The 16263-nt window shown below is 37.7% G+C and overlaps 1 protein-coding gene and 1 long non-coding RNA gene across 5 annotated transcripts in view; one reads left to right on the forward strand and one right to left on the reverse strand.

Moving 5' to 3' along the window:
* Positions 1 to 1456: 1456 nt before the first annotated feature.
* LOC113063512 (tyrosine-protein kinase fynb) overlaps positions 1457 to 16263 on the reverse strand; it is a 72784-nt gene continuing 57977 nt past the window's right edge. For 2 of the 4 annotated variants that reach the window (XM_026233967.1, XM_026233966.1), the window contains 7 exons: positions 12543 to 12707; positions 11899 to 12054; positions 8626 to 8805; positions 8077 to 8153; positions 7458 to 7611; positions 5404 to 5535; positions 1457 to 2236 (listed from right to left, as the gene is read on the reverse strand). In XM_026233967.1, coding sequence (XP_026089752.1) covers positions 2028 to 2236; positions 5404 to 5535; positions 7458 to 7611; positions 8077 to 8153; positions 8626 to 8805; positions 11899 to 12054; positions 12543 to 12707 — 1073 coding nt within the window. In that variant the 3' untranslated portion in view covers positions 1457 to 2027. The remainder of the gene's footprint in view (positions 2237 to 5403; positions 5536 to 7457; positions 7612 to 8076; positions 8154 to 8625; positions 8806 to 11898; positions 12055 to 12542; positions 12708 to 16263) is intronic. The other 2 variants (XM_026233969.1, XM_026233968.1) reach the window with 2 other exon arrangements.
* LOC113063513 (uncharacterized) lies at positions 13485 to 16117 on the forward strand. The gene is made up of 3 exons (XR_003278699.1): positions 13485 to 13905; positions 15226 to 15227; positions 16107 to 16117. It is a non-coding gene; the product is annotated as an uncharacterized LOC113063513 (long non-coding RNA).

Genomic DNA, 16263 nt, shown 5'->3' on the forward strand with positions numbered 1-16263 from the left:
ACACACACAAATGAAGGTCTGTGGATGATGCAGTAAACATGGAACTGTATTATATCCTACAAAATCTAGATCGACCAGAGATATATGTGAGGATCCTGTTTGTGGAGGGATGTGTTCTCTCTCCACTGCTGTTTTCCCTCTACATCACTGTACAAGACTGTACCTCTAAAGAGGGATTTTTTTTAAGAATAAGAAAAAGGAGTAAAGCTTGTAAAGAGTGTAATATATATATAATTTTTTTTTCCAAATGGGAAATATTTAGTTCTGATGAACACTTTACAGACCAACAATGGAAAATGGTACTTTGGAGTGTTCCCTTGATCCAAATCCAAACAGACACTATAGCTTTATGTTAGATTTAATAAAACAAATTGAAACAAATATATCTTTAAAAGTGCCCTCCATGGAGAACAGAATAAACGGCACATGAAAACTGAGGTGTGTGAGGATAGAGACCAGTTGTCGTGGAGGGCAAATGGAACCTGATCGATTTAAATGAGGTTGTGTCTGAAACCAAAGACAGCCTTTTTGCTTACTCACTGCCCAGTCAGTCAATGACTCAACAAACAGCGTTTCTGTAGCATTTCTTCAGACTGGCTTCCAAGGCACCATAATGTCATGTCAAATTATCAAGAGCGTATCCTCAGCGGGACAACTAAACAATTTACACCTAAACAGTTCATAGAGACAGCTTACAGTAAGTATACATATTACTACTTTAAGATACTAAAATGCATCTTTTAGTGGTAGACAAGGGTCTTTTGAGGGTACTGGCCCATTGACAAGTTGTTGTACCCCAAAATATAATTTAATTTAAATCTTTCCTACAATACATAACTTTAGCTAGCTTTGCCGAAGACTTATTCAGCAAGATTCACTTTAAACTTTTTCTCTGCCATGACAGTAGTTGATCTATAAGAGAAAACTGATAGTTGAAGCAGAGTTACTGTGAGATGTTCTCTTGTGTCCACAGTACATCTGCATACACGCAAGTGTAACATATGAATCAACCCTTAATAGACAGGATGCTGGATTCAGACATGCCTTGGGATCTTCCTACCTCTAAATTCTGTATTAGACTGAAGCTTTTTCAAGCTTCAGAAACAGCCTACGTATGGGGTAACAATACCTTTTAAACAACCAATTTTCTTCCACCATGAAAAAGAAACATCCATACTCAAGAATACCCGCTAGTTGGAGAACTAAACACAATGCATTTTGTTTGTGGAGATATGCTGACATATGGCAGTTATTAACATTTGGCTAGAAATATTTAAAATGTTTTGTCACATTAGGTTAACAACTAATAATTTGGAGAGGACACAGTTCTCAGAGATTAACTAAATATCAACTCAATTTAGTATCTTAAGCACTGTAAAATGTAAAATAAATCAAAGAAAACATGACAAATCAATTTCCCTTGAAGGTTGAGATATTTTAAGAACCACTAGAATAATAGACTCTGAATCTTTATTCCTCCATCTGGAACATGATCTCATCAGAAGAGGAGAGAATGAATAGACCACAAACATTCTCAAAACTCAAATATCACAAGCAGACAAGAGTTTTATGCACTGGCACACACCTAAACCCTTCATAGATGTCCGCTTTATCCTTCATGAAGAACGGGTTCAAAGTGACCAAAATTGCTACTTTGCGAAGCAGCACAAAAAGATGAGCGGGGGTTTAACAAAACAATAAACATGAAGAGAAACAAAAAAAATCCATAAACAAGCATCTCATATTTACAGTGAATACAGGCATAATTTCTTATCATTATAATGATTATGGCCACAACCCTTGCCACGTCCCCTCCCTTCTCACAATTCTCCCTGTTTGCCTCCCCAGCTTGCTCGTGTGTACACCTCTCAAGCTGAAAGTCTGTGCAAATGGTTCAGTCTTCGGGTGAGCCGGAGTGGAGCTTAGGTGAACTTATGAAACTGTACATGCCTCCAGTCAGGAGGGAGTCGAGGGCACTTGGGATGGCCCAGGGAGGATAAGATCAGGGTGAGCCCAGGAAGCTGGGTTTAGAGGTTGTCTCCGGGCTGATATTGAGGTTCGGTTGCGGTGAAGTAATCCTCTAGGAAGGCCTGCAGGTACTCGAAAGTGGGCCGCTCTTCAGCATCCTTCTTCCAGCACTGAACCATCAGCTCGTGTAGAGAGATCGGGCAGTCCTGGGGAATCGGCATCCGGTAGCCACGTTCCACTTGTTCCAGTACCTCTCTGTTATTCATCCCTAGCCAAAATTACATGAGAGTTTTAGCATAACAATGCTGTCAGTATGTTTATCTTATTAGAGATTTTAGGAAGACAAAAGATATAAAGCAGTTTCTCAAACCAGGTTCTCAATTCTTGCACTCAAGGTTCACTGTCCAAACTCGATCAAACTCTCTTGCCTGCAACTTTGCAGTAATCCTGAAGACCCTGATTATCTTATTCTGGTGTGTTGGATTAGGGATAGAGCGAAACTATGAACATAAGTGGAGCTTAAGGGCCAGAGCTGAGAACCCTATAATTGCAAAAAAATTAATTTTGGCTAAATAGATATCAAGAACAATGGACTTCAGTTATCTTTCTTCTCTTGGAAACCACAAGGTTTCTCACTCACAGTAAACAAAATGCTTAAGTGTGTAATTTCTGGAAAACAAGACAAAATTATTGGTAACACTATAGTTTAGGGAACTATTCTCACTATATAAAATGATAAATGCCATTTTTAAATGAGAACTGAACAGTGGCGGACAGTAAGTATCTGTTCTTTAGTATTTAGTATTTTAGTGCTGTGTCCGACACCATGGATCATGAAATACTCATAGATTGATTACAAAACTATACAGGTGTTCAAGGGCAGGCTTTAAAATGGTTTAGATCCTACAAGTCCGATTGCTACCACTTTGTTAATTTAAACAGGGAGTCATCTCAATTATCACCATAAAGTATGGAGTGCCACAAGGATCTGTCCTAGGTCCTCTGCTATTTTCAATATACATGTTGCACTTTGGTGATATTATTAGAAAATATGGGATTAGTTTCTACTGTTATGCTGATGATACTCTACTATATGTCAACGAGACCAGATAAACCTTTTAAATTACCTAAGCTCAGAGTGTATTAAAAATTAAAAAGATTGGATGACCAATCATTTTCTCCTATTTAATTTTGATAAAAGAGAGATATTTGTAATTGGACCAAAAAAAACAATACACAGAATCTCTTGGATTACGATTTACAACTAGATGGATGCACTATTAATTCCCCTACAGTCAAAAATCTGGGTGTTATATTAGACAGCAACTTGTCTTTTGAAAATCATGTTTCCCATGTTACAAAAACAGCATTCTTCAATCTTAGAAACATTGCTAAACTAAGAAAAGTGTTCCCTATTTCTAATGCAGAAAAGCTAGTTCATGCATTCATGACCTCTAGACTGGACTATTGTAATGCACTTCTAGGTGGTTGTCCTGCTTCGTCAATAAACAAGCTACAGGTAGTCCAAAATGCAGCGGCTAGAGTCCTCACCAGGTCAAGAAAATATGATCATATTACCCCAATTTTACAGTCTCTGCACTGGCTACCTATTAAGTTCTGTATCAGTTACAAAATATTGTTACTTACCTACAATAAGGCCCTTAATGTTTTAGCTCCTGCGTACCTAACTAGCCTTATACCACGCTACAATCCATCACACTCCATAAGGTCTCAAAACTCTGGACTTTTGGTAGTTCCTAGGATAGCAAAGTCCACTAAAGGAGGTAGAGCTTTTTTGCATTTGACTTCCAAACTCTGGAATTGCCTTCCTGATAACGTTCAGGGTTCAGACACACACTCTCTGTTTAAATCTAGATTAATCTCTGAATGAAGGATTCAATTGCAAAGTGAAATGATCCGACTGTAGCTCACTGATTCAATGATCCAGTCAGAGTGAGTCTTCATGTCTAACTAAAAATTAACTAGTAAACAGGACATATTTAGGACATGACTGTCAGTTATTTGTGACCTACATCTGTTTTAAAAGGGCAAGCTGTGTAAGACCAGTGTATGAAATGTCTACATTTGTGTGTCACCTTCTGTTCAGGGTAGGCTACTTTAGGTATAAAAACTGTAAATAAAGTTAAAAATAACAAATTTCCTTGCTGCCATAGCAGTTTCAAATGATATAAAAATAATATGTCTGTGTAGTGTTTAGTAAAATTTAAAAGAGTACTTTTATTTGAGTAATATTTTTGCCTTGCCTTGATATGTGTACTTCGTCCACCACTGAGACTGGACACATCTAAACCTTACAAGACCATTTAAAGCTGCATGTAATTTCCATGCCATTAGCTGCACCAAATAGAACTAATAACATTTTAAATGCAATAAATTAAACTCTTTTCTCAAACACTCCCTCATTAGTTAGTTCTGCCCTACCTTACACCATTGTTTTGCTGAATAGCCAGTGTTGCCATGGTGAACTAGTTGGGATGCTCAAAAAAACAGAGTTTTATATGTATGTGCTGTTATCTGAATAGTTGTCTTCCAATTGGCCTACATCATCTCTAATTTGCACAGCAAAAGATTTTCGTTACAAAGCTGTTTGTATCAAAGTATTTTCATAGATACAGTACATTGAAATGTAGCCACTTTTGAAATAAAGTACTAATAAAGAGATCCATTAACTAATGTTGCAAAGTACATTTTTCATCAATCTCTCAATCAAACCAGGAAATATCAGATCACCGTTTTCTAAGCTTTGGGCGGCAGGGTGATAAGACCTGCTTCTAAATATTAGAGATCTTGGGACAGAACTGCACTCATGAAGCTAGAAGATTAATCATCATCATGAGGGACATGACCACATATCAACAACACTGAGACAGAAACGCCTGCAAACATCTGTGGATGATGCAATACTGTGCTGACACAATGGCATTTCACACTCCCCTAAATTCCAGCCGTGATCAGTGGAACTAGTTTGTAGAATTGTGCAGATCTTTAGTTATTCACCATGTATTTGACTTCATTTTTACACGGATTTATACTGATGTTAATGAATACTTGCTTCGGTTACTTGATCTAATTAGCAACACACTGTATTTCCAAAATATTCAAAAACTAAAAAAAAAACAAACAAAAAAAAAAACCTGTAGGTGTGGAAAAAGCAGACTCAGTTGGAAATCAAATGGAAATGTAAAATCTGAGTCTACATACAGTATGCCTCTCAGAAGTTGGGTTATGGGACAGCAAAAACTTTCAACTTTAAATGTTCAGACAAGTCTTTTGGTTTAAAGATGAAATATGATGAAGAGGCAGGCCAAACAATGTTGGCTTTTTTGGTTTATTATTATCATTGTTTTTTAAAATCACAATATTAATTTTACAATTCCTTTATTGATCACCCAAAGCAGGCGATTTAAGATTTACCTGGATATGGAACTCTGCCTTTAGTGACCAGCTCTGTAAGCAGGATTCCAAAAGACCAAACATCGGATTTAATGGTGAACTTCCCATATAGAGCTGCTTCAGGAGCCGTCCACTTAATAGGGAATTTTGCCCCTATGATACAGACATGGGAGAAAGAAAGAGATGTATTCAAATAGAAATGCACTGGAATGTCTCACTGGAACAAAATCATGAAGTCAAAATATACTTTTTACACTTCTTTCACCTTTAATGGACAGGACAGTAGGATGAGAGACAGGAAATAATCAGAGACAAGACTAGAGCAGGACCGGGAAACAACCTTAAGATGCCTATAGCACATCTGAGCTATATGTGAGAGCTCCCATAAGCCACTTCTCTGACTTTACATTTATTTTCTTAATACATATCTTACATTATTCTCAAACAATCTGTATACACAATCTTTCACCTAGATTTAGCAATTTGCTGCTCTTCTAAAATGACTTTACTTTTCTGCTGATGTAACCAGTGCGGTGTGTTGACCAATAATATCAAAGTTCACTTTTCACCATTCAATCAAATCTCAATCTGTAAAATCAAACAATCTGTAAGATGTAACTCCTTTGATGTATAAAATAAATTAACATGTAAATCAACTGGGAAATTATTTGCTTTCAGAAGTGGAGGTTTTTAGCACAAATTATACGGGCAGTTTGGAGGCTGAAATTCATATTCAAGACATTTTTATGGGATTGTGACAGGTCTTCCTTCCCCTTGCCTGTTTTACTGAAAATAAATTGTGACCTTTCATGTAACGTTTTCTGAGCAGCTCCCTCTACTCTGCTGCAACCTCTTTGGCTGCTACTGTATCTCTCTCTGCACCACAGATACAGGTTAAGCAGTCTGCCAATGAGAAAAGTCTCTTAATCTGCTAGAGACCAAACGTGGGAAGAAGGTTATTCAAATCACAAAATGAAATATGGAGCATATATACCTGGACTAGAACACAACACTGTTTCCTTCTTAAATAAGAGTATGCTTTAGGATTTGCAACCTTTTTCAGTAATTAACATTCACACCAATGTACTACTGTGCAGACATCTAAGGGGCCGTTTACATGACAACGTTTTCAGGCAAAAACAGGAAGCTTTTTATGCGCTTTGCCTGTTCAACAACATTTTTGGAACTGAAAACCGCATATTTGTTGAAAATGGTTTTCAAAGTGCAAGTATTTGAAAAAGCCACTGTTATCATTTCTGTGTAAACACCCAATACAGGAATCTTTGAAATGGTAAAGCCATGCATGTGCGTAGTACATGTTAGGTATGTAGACATTTTGACAAATTGTCAATTTTAAAGGCATGCGTGAACAAACATACACAATTGCAAAGTATGTGGTACTGTTGTTGCTGCTCAAGAGTTTGCTAATGCTTCTTCAGCAAAGGGTGGATTTACTTCACCATTATTACAACCAACAGCGGAAATGCATTTAATCATCACTTCCATACAGGTACTGTTTACCAACAAGATGACGGAGCCAACTACTGGCCTAGCATATGTAACACAGCGTTTGTGGCCGTTTTCGCAGATATTTGTAAACAAATCATTTTGAAAACGTCGTGTATACGTGAAACTTTTTAAAAACGCAAGGGAAAAACTTTTTCGTTTTTGACTAAATGGTTGTGTAAACTTATCCTAACACTAATCCTAATCTTTTCTTTTTAAATTTTGTATTTAAACGTTGTCAATAGAACACAACCATATTTAGCAGAAGTAAAAAAAAGGGTTTGAGGTAAATAAAAACTTTGTGCATCACCATTTAGAATACTGTAACATATGCAGATAAATTAACATATTCAGATTAACATATTCAGATAAATTAACATATTCAGATTAACATATTCAGATAAATTCTACTTTTGTATTACACTGAAAAATGTTGAATGACATAACTAAAGAGTCAACTATTATTTTTAGCATGCCATGCTGTGGGACCAGCATCCCAAACAATACATATGTTTGTGTCAAGACAGTGTGTGAAAGAAGAAATATGCTTGGTGGCAAATGTTTCTTACCTTGTCGGGCAGTGTACTCGTTGTCTTCAATAAGTCTGGCCAGGCCAAAGTCAGCGATCTTACACACCAGGTTATCTCCCACCAGAATGTTAGCAGAGCGCAAATCTCTGTGAATGTAGTTCATCCGCTCGATGTAGGCCATGCCTGCAGCCACCTGCACACACAAATGCTTACACTGAAATGTGCTGAGCAAAGTCAAATCCGTAAGGAATAGTGCTGAGGTTACTTTAGGCCAAACAAAGAAATATTACCTTTTGGTTGTTATAGTGCTGATACAGCATGATACCGTAAAGTAATATAACTTCATGCACACAACACTGGCCTAAACGGATTATTTTCAGATGGAAGCAAACTAAAGCAGGGTTATTTTCATCCTGCTATATTTGTTACATCATTGATTTACAGAGGCCCCAAAAACTATATTAAGTAGTATACCTATTTTTGCATCATTTAAACACCGTGATGATGAGTAAGAACATGTCTCTTTCTGAATTAATTTATATCTTTCTTTGAAATAAATGGTGCTAATGCAATTTCAGACATGGATTGTTAAGTGTGGCTGTAATGTCTAAATATTTTCGGGAACACTGTAGAACAGGTTTAAGTGATGCTGCTCTACCTGGGCTGCCATGTCGACGAGGTTGGGCAGCTTGAGTGCACGTCCCTCCCCATCCTTCAGGAAATCTAGAAGGCTTCCTAAAACATACAACATACAGTACACGTTAGCTTCATCGATCCATATAATAAATGGGCTATTTTTCTTTTAAAATGTGGTTACTTCTAAGAGAGGGTGGATTATGATCATGACTAAATTATGTTTTGATGCTACATAACATGTGTAGAGTTCAGGCATTTTCTCCTCCAATTTCCATTAGTTTTTCTTGCAGTATTAGGTTAAATGTGTGCTTCCTCCATTACAGCTCTTCAAATTAAATTTAGCCCACTATAATTTCTTTATCTTTCTGTCCAATAAAGCAGAGTGTTTTGAGTCCCCAAGTGACAATTTCTAAGTTTAGAACATCAACCTTCAATCCTGATTTATCTTTAATTGGATTTTTTTTTCAGTCAGGCCTACAAATCCCATCAGTGTTGTTAAAATAGATACATTCTATGTCTGTCCTCTAGTTAACTCATTCTCTTTACTTTTACTATGAAAACGACTGCTGACCTTTCCCCATATACTCAGTGACGATGTAGATGGGCTCCTCAGAAACGACAGCATAGAGCTGCACTAGTTTATCATGGCGTAATTTCTTCATGATCTGCGCTTCCTCCAGGAAGGACTCTGGAGACATGGTTCCTGGCTTGAGGGTCTTCACAGCCACTTTAGTATTGCCATTCCATGTGCCTGACAGAAACCACACAGCAGAGAGTCAGAACAGCACAAAGCTCCTAGCTGAACAGCATGCCACAAAATGACTTTCATGCACTCCAAAAAAAGTTCATGCAAAATTAACATGCAATTAAAGCAGCCATTATCACACAAGTACACTCATGGGGAATTCACCATGAATTAATTGTACACATTTATAGAACTGTTTTTTTTTTTTTGTTAGTTTGTTTTAGTACTCTTAAATTAAGAACTATGCGGATCAACACAAAGTTGTGCTGAATGCAATTTGTTGAACGTGTGCTTGACTCAGTGGCTTCTTATGCAATCTTTAATATATTATTTTAAATATGTTTAGATATTTTTGTTTGCAACAATTTTTGCAATTTACAACAATTTTCAACCTACATTGTACTTGTGATTTGTAGCTGTTTTTCTTCAAGAGATTTCAATGGACAGAAAAAAACAACTTTGTTAAATACACAGCACTGGAATCTGCTTGCCTTTAATTGACACTGTGATGGTGGACATTCTGATCATTTTAAGTTTGTAATTTAGCCTGTACCACATTAATAGAGACAACTGGCTCAACCAATGAAACGAGTTTTGGGCTGGACAACCTGACCAATGGCAGATGGAGAAGTACTTTACATATTGAATATTTTGTTTAAAACTGAAATACTTCTGATGTTACAAACATCATCTCATGTTTACTAACAGGCGATGTCAAGGTGGTACTCAAATGGTTACATCAGATGTGGTACCTGGTTTTTAAAATCTACACAGACACACACACACTGATCTGTGTGCCTTTGTTCATGATTACCAGCAGTGTCCTAAAGGCAATAATTCTAAAAGGCAGATTCTACAGGGAAGCTCATCATGCTCATCTACAGGGAAGTATGGGGAAAAGTGAAAGATTAGCATAAAAGCACACTTATCTTGAATCAGATTGCTTGTGATAAATAGATGTGACACTCATGGCTCCACTTGATACTTACTGCTCATATTCTTACCTCCATTTACTGACATGATACAGACATGATGAAGAATCACTGAAGCTCTCACAATAATTATCAAAACAAATCAGAATGTGTAAAATGTGCATGCAAAAAATATCCCAAGTTTGTCCGTCAGGTAAAATTTGTTTGTGAAAAATATAATATTTAATAATAATAATAATAATAATAATAATAATAATATCATTATTATTATTTAATCATACAATTATTTAAATTATTATTATTATTTTTCAGATATTCATCTAATCCTTGTTTGTGGTGTGGGTACAAATAAATGGTTTGTGATCCATAATGAAGGGGTAAGACTAAAAGACTTGCAAGATCCCTCTAGACTAATTAATTAATAAATGTTTCTTAATGTTTCCTAAATGTTCATTAAGAAATAGTTCACCTGCATTGTTTGCTCACCGTCCAAACCTGTATGAAATAAGAGGATTTTTGAAGAGATTTCAAACTGCTCTTTTACAGCAGTTCATAGTAACAATGACTGTCAAATTTCAGACAGGATTAAAATAAAAAAGTAAAAACACACACACACACAAAAAAAGACCCGTAAAAGTAATCAAAATGACTTCAAGATTTCTTACTTTTAGTTGGTATGGACCAAGTCATTATTCAGTATAATAATTTAGGGGGGACTTACAACATTATCATGTTGCTTTTCAAGAGTATTGTGCAAGTGATTCAACAGTTTAAACTAGTATACACTACAACTAATATAAGTGAAAGGAAATACATAGTGCTTTAAATGCTTTAAAAGTCTATCTAACGTCTCAGTTATGTATGGTAACCCTCGCTCCCTGAAGGAGGGAATGGAGACATCGTGCCGGTGGCCAACAAATTGGAATATCGCTTCGATAGACCAATCTACTTTGTGTGTAAACTATACGAGCCAATGCATATTGGCATGCAGTTATTTCATCCAGGTGCAGCTGATCACAGCGTGAGTATATGTGTTGGGATGGGACATGACGTCTCTGTTCCCTCCTTCAGGAAACGAGGGTCACTATATATAACCAACATGTTCCCTTTCAGTCAATCACTCTCAACGTCATGTCGGTGACCAACGAATTGGGATTCCCTACCAAAGCGCCATGTATGCTACTCCATCCACTGCCCTGTGCGAGCCACCTGCACTCCTTTTTGGTGTAGGCAGTGCCTACAAGAAGTTCCACTCACCATTGTCGAAGCACTACCCACTCAGTGAGATTGGTTAACACTGGGAAAACATACCCGTTCCACTTGGAACGGGGATGCTGCCAAGGCTCCGACCTTCCTGAAGTAGGCCTCAGGATCAAATACACATTTGAACATTCGTTAGGTGCATATGGAAAATTGGAGGTGATTGAAACCCTCTTGGAAAATGGCAGGAGGCTCTGGGAATGCTATACCGTGGACTTTACATAAATAGATTCCACTTAAGTCTCTCATATGGAACCCAGCCTTCCACCAGTTCTCAAAGATTCAACATTTGAAGGCCTGGCACCAGTCGCTCCCCCACGTCTGGCTACCAAAGAGACGGAGGACCTCGACAGGCTCAATAGTACAGACAATCTGGAGTCGTTTTAGCAAGCCGACACTAACCGGGGCCTCTCAGTGCCACTACCCATTTGATGTGAGAACACAGGAGGATACCGGGTCTACACGAAGGCTATAGAACCTAGCGAAGCCCAGCCCACAGTTCTACAGAGATCTGTCAGCGAGGCACCATGAGCCAGCGCCCAGGAGGATGTAACACTTCTAGTTGAGTGAGCTTGCAACATGAATAGGCAGGGCGCACCCTGTGCCTGACAATTATAAAAAAATAAACAAATACATAAATAAAAATAAATCATTATTAAATAGATGTATGAATGAATAAATACATACATACAAATATCAAAAGCATTTTTTTGTTGAAGTGCTTAAATAAAGGTGCAAATGAGATGGTTGAAGGATGTCAGAAGATTGTCATAAGAATGACGGGAGCAACCAATATTTTGTATCAAACAGGATTAGATGAAAATGTTTAATTAATAAAAAAATCTTAATTTAAAACCTAAGTTTGTGTGGAGGTCAGAGCATGTGGGAGAGGAGGCAACTGTCTTACCACACCAAACATCAGCAAAACACCCGGCCCCCAGCTTCCTGTCCAGCGTCAGAGACTCACGGCCGATTTCCCAGGAATCATGGCTAAGTCCCACCGTATCAGGGATGTAGACCATGCACACACCCGTTAATTGAAAGCACAAACCATCTGCACTCTCTATAAAGGGGGAGGAGTAGAGGGGTTAACTAGTAGGATGACAGGGGAACATGCAAAGAGAGACAAGGAGGGTGGTCCTGTTGTCCTGAGAGGGTCAGTCACTTCATGATGTCTGAATATTCCAGAAAAGGATGAACACATTGGCCCAGGTTACATCTACTGTAAGAGTGTGTTTTATAAAATTCGTCAGAGGGTCGACTTGGCATCCATAATGCTACAAATACTTTTGTTACAGCTTAACATATTGAACCTGATATATTTGTTTAAAAAATAAGCTTAAATATCCAGACGTTTGTAGTAACTCCTCCTCTCACCTTGACCTTACTCCATCTCTCTCTCTGGGGTGCGCTTCCCAAAAGCAACGATGGTTGCAGGTTCCATCACTTCCATTGAACTGTATTAGTAGTTGCAACCATAGTTGGCTAACGATGCTTTTGGGAAACGTACTCCTGGTTGGTTGTTGATAAGCACTGTGCGATGGGCCATACCCATCCAAACCTCCCCAAACTGGCCGTTGCCCAAGCGCTTTACGAGTTGGAGTGACTCCCGTGGAATCTCCCACACATCTTTGGTTTTGACAGACAGGTCAGTGAGCCTTGGCATCCCTTTGTGGCAAGGGACGACCAAACGACAGCAAAGCCCCGCTGCCCGCTCTGAGCGTGTGCACACAGACACATACAGATACACAAAGTCAGAGAGAGAGAGAAAAGACAAGCATCAGAAGCACTGAAAGAAGCAGTACAGAGTTTCAGCATGACACCTGCGAATGGTAATCCATGATGCAATTGTTTTTTTTTTTTTTCAGTGGACTGCATTTGTTTGTGAAATACTGAATGTCAGTGCAAGGAATCTTTTATAACAACAATAACAACTATGACCTAATAACTGATTGAAAAACAGTGATGGTTACCAATCCAATCATTTTAATTTCTTGGAGATGTTTGCCCCTTACCGATTGGCCATAATGTAGGAGATGCCATGTTTTGACATTTAACAAAGGGTTAATGTGTGGCATTTTCCAACAACACTACAGCAATGTTCACTTCAGACTGTAAAGCTGAGATAACAAAAAACGTGGCACACACAGATGCATCATTTCAGGAATCAGTCATTGAGTGCCATCTACTCTTAGCTTGAGGAATCCAAGCATGAATCAGGCCTCATCAGCCATCAACATCATGAGTCCTCTCACACATGGGAATAAAAGTTTGATAGTGATATCAAATTCATTGGCTCTCTAGATTGAGGTGTTTTCCCACTAGAGATTTTGGTACAGGCTCCAGTCAGGGTTGGGCCTGAACTCTGCAGGAAAGTAGATCTACAGGAAAAGGGGCACCCTTGCTTTAAATCAAAGTGCTTACCAAAAAAAAAAAAATTGACATCAGACTGGAGTTGAGCACAGGATAGAGCACCACTGATATAAAGTCAATTTTAAAATGATTTCTGGGATATGTCTCTTTTAGAATGCAGTACACACATCTTGAGCTTGTTTGCCATATTTGATGTGCTCCATGTATGTGTGATGATCAATGTTTATATGTGAATAATAGCCTAAATTAAATCTGTTCATCATATGCTGCATTTACATTACATAGTTCAAGTAATCCAATTCAGATTATTTTTCCCACGTGGGATAGATCGGATATAACCCACAAAGAACATGGGAAAAGCACATTGATTCCGATATTCTCAGATCAGTTTCAGGTCTCATTCATAAGTGGAAATAAATCTTATATGAATCAGATATGTGCATTTTTGTCTGCCATATAAGCAGACAGATTGGATATTCCCCTGTCAGTGCCTCAGAAAAAAAGTGACTCAGGTGGATGCTTTTCTGGGCAGTTTTGACAAGTTTTCCCACAGAATTTGGCAAATTTTGGACTGCTACCGCAAGCTGTTTTTTAGTCCATGGGTTAACGCAATCTCTTTCCTTGCTATTTCAACATAGGGGGCATGCACCAAAGGGGAAAACCTCATAAAAGTGCTATTGGCCTAGTTTTATTATTATTTTTTTTTTCCTTCTACATTTGGGCTCAGATTTTTTTTTTTAAATAGCAGAAGTCTTGGATTAAATTCATTCAATTGGATTATGGATTCCAATTTCTTCAGTTACTGTGTCAGTGAAAGAATCAGTGAAAAAGTGCCCCTATTATGCCACTTTTACAGTTCCTAATATTGTTTTGGGAGTCTCCTACGATAGGATTACATAAACGCAAGGTCAAAAACTGCTTTTTTTCCTCAAAATATGCATTTAATATCACCTCATTTTCCAGCGATTCTCAAACCATTAGTTCGAAGCAGTTCAAAGATTCAGTCTCTCTAAACCCCTCTTTTCTGTGTGCCTGCTCTGCTCTGATTGGTCAGGTGGTCTAGTCTGTTGTGATTGGTCTACTGCATACATCCTGTCTGAAACAATATGCCTATTTCTATAGTTCTGTATTTTGAATGCTTGATAGAAAATATAAACTCTTGTTAAACTCTACTTAAACATCTATTATTTATCACGCTTACAGGTTGTGATTCAGTGGAATAGCTGGTCAAAAAAACAGGATACTGATCCATCTTTTAACAGCAAGCATTTTGTGAATCCCGCTTTGAACTCCCCGAGATTAGAGAAGCAGTCGTCAGTAAAATGACGTAAACACGTAGGCGGGGGGAAAAGTTGTTTGTGGCCAGCCAACATAGAACATAGGCATGAATTATGCAAATGTGTTCCCTTGTGACATTTAGCCGTCACAGAAGTGGGATTCAAATGACTAATGACTCGTTTAGGCTGTAGAGAGTCGATTCTTTATTTTGGAAAACAATAACTTATCGTGCACGTTCAGCTTTACAACTTTGCAGATTGTTTACAATCACATAAAGTTACACAAAAGGCAATATTGGAAATGGCATAATAGGTGCACTTTAAGTAATTAATTCACTCCTGTTTGGTTTCATGTGATATTTTGGTGGTTCTCCTATGAAAAGTTGCACTACAATAGGATCACAATAAAAAACAGAATAAGCATGCACAATGACAGAGTCCTATAATGATTTTAAGAGCACATAAATGACAAAGCTATTTTAACTGCGTGCACCATGCATAATTAATGAGTGTTATGATGATGTATTATAATTACATCATAATGCAGAACGTATTTAAATTAGCCCAACATGACCAACATGAAGATGTTGTCAAATCTTATGATTTTTCATTGATGTCAAATTTATTTTATTCTAACCTTATTTTAATCTAAAAATAATAAGTACTAAAATTATGTTAACTGTCAGAAATTATTTAGCTTAATATATGGGTGTAGAATGCATGATGGTCACAAGAGGGTGCACTTCAGAGAAAAAAAAAAAATCTTTTGTGCGGTGCCCAGACATTTTGCGCTCTAGGCAACTGCCTATGTCTCCTAAACCACGGGCTGGCCCTGATGGCACATATCTGTATGTGTGATATTTTGTCCTGCATATGACTTTTCAAAAATATTTTGTATATATAATTTCAGTAAATTCTGATCATGTATTTTTGTGGATCAAGTCAATACAGAATAATTTAAGAAAGAGTCCTGATGCATTTCTTGAATTGATTTTCACCCACCCCGAGTTGTGACCTTGCTACAGTTGTAAACATCTGATGCTATTTTTCACATTTATGATACAGATGCACCAAATAATACAATGTGAAAGGAGACCAGGGTCAGGGGTAGGCAGTGCAATTGCTTTAAGATTTGGACCACTGCCGTAACAGGGCGCATTACAAAGACATACACAAAGCTCTGCTGCCTGGAAGTGAAGGCAGTCAACAATGAGAAAGTGTTAAGCTAAAGCAAACATGGCCACTTTAGAGTAGCATCAACACAGCAATTGAAGCTGATACACAGTTAAGTTCATCTGATGATGTATTATTATGAGTATCTGTGTGTATGGGAGGTAATGGAAGAAGCCACCTGCACACACTATCTAAAGTCTATATGACTCATAGATGCATTAACAGTCAATATGTTAACTGAAGCATAGACAAAGTACATCCTACTGAGAGAGACAGAGAGAGAGCGATTCAGATGAGGTTTTCTGACTGACTGGAGCAGTGCCGCCTCCTGTAGAGAGCTGCAAAAGCACTGTGAATGGCATTATAGGATACAACCATGGCTCTGTAACTCTAACAGACACAAAGTTAAAACTCTAATTACTTTGGATAATCTTGCATGTCAGATCTGC

The sequence above is a fragment of the Carassius auratus genome, chromosome 45 (assembly GCF_003368295.1).
Source record: "Carassius auratus strain Wakin chromosome 45, ASM336829v1, whole genome shotgun sequence".
Taxonomy (NCBI): domain Eukaryota; kingdom Metazoa; phylum Chordata; class Actinopteri; order Cypriniformes; family Cyprinidae; genus Carassius; species Carassius auratus.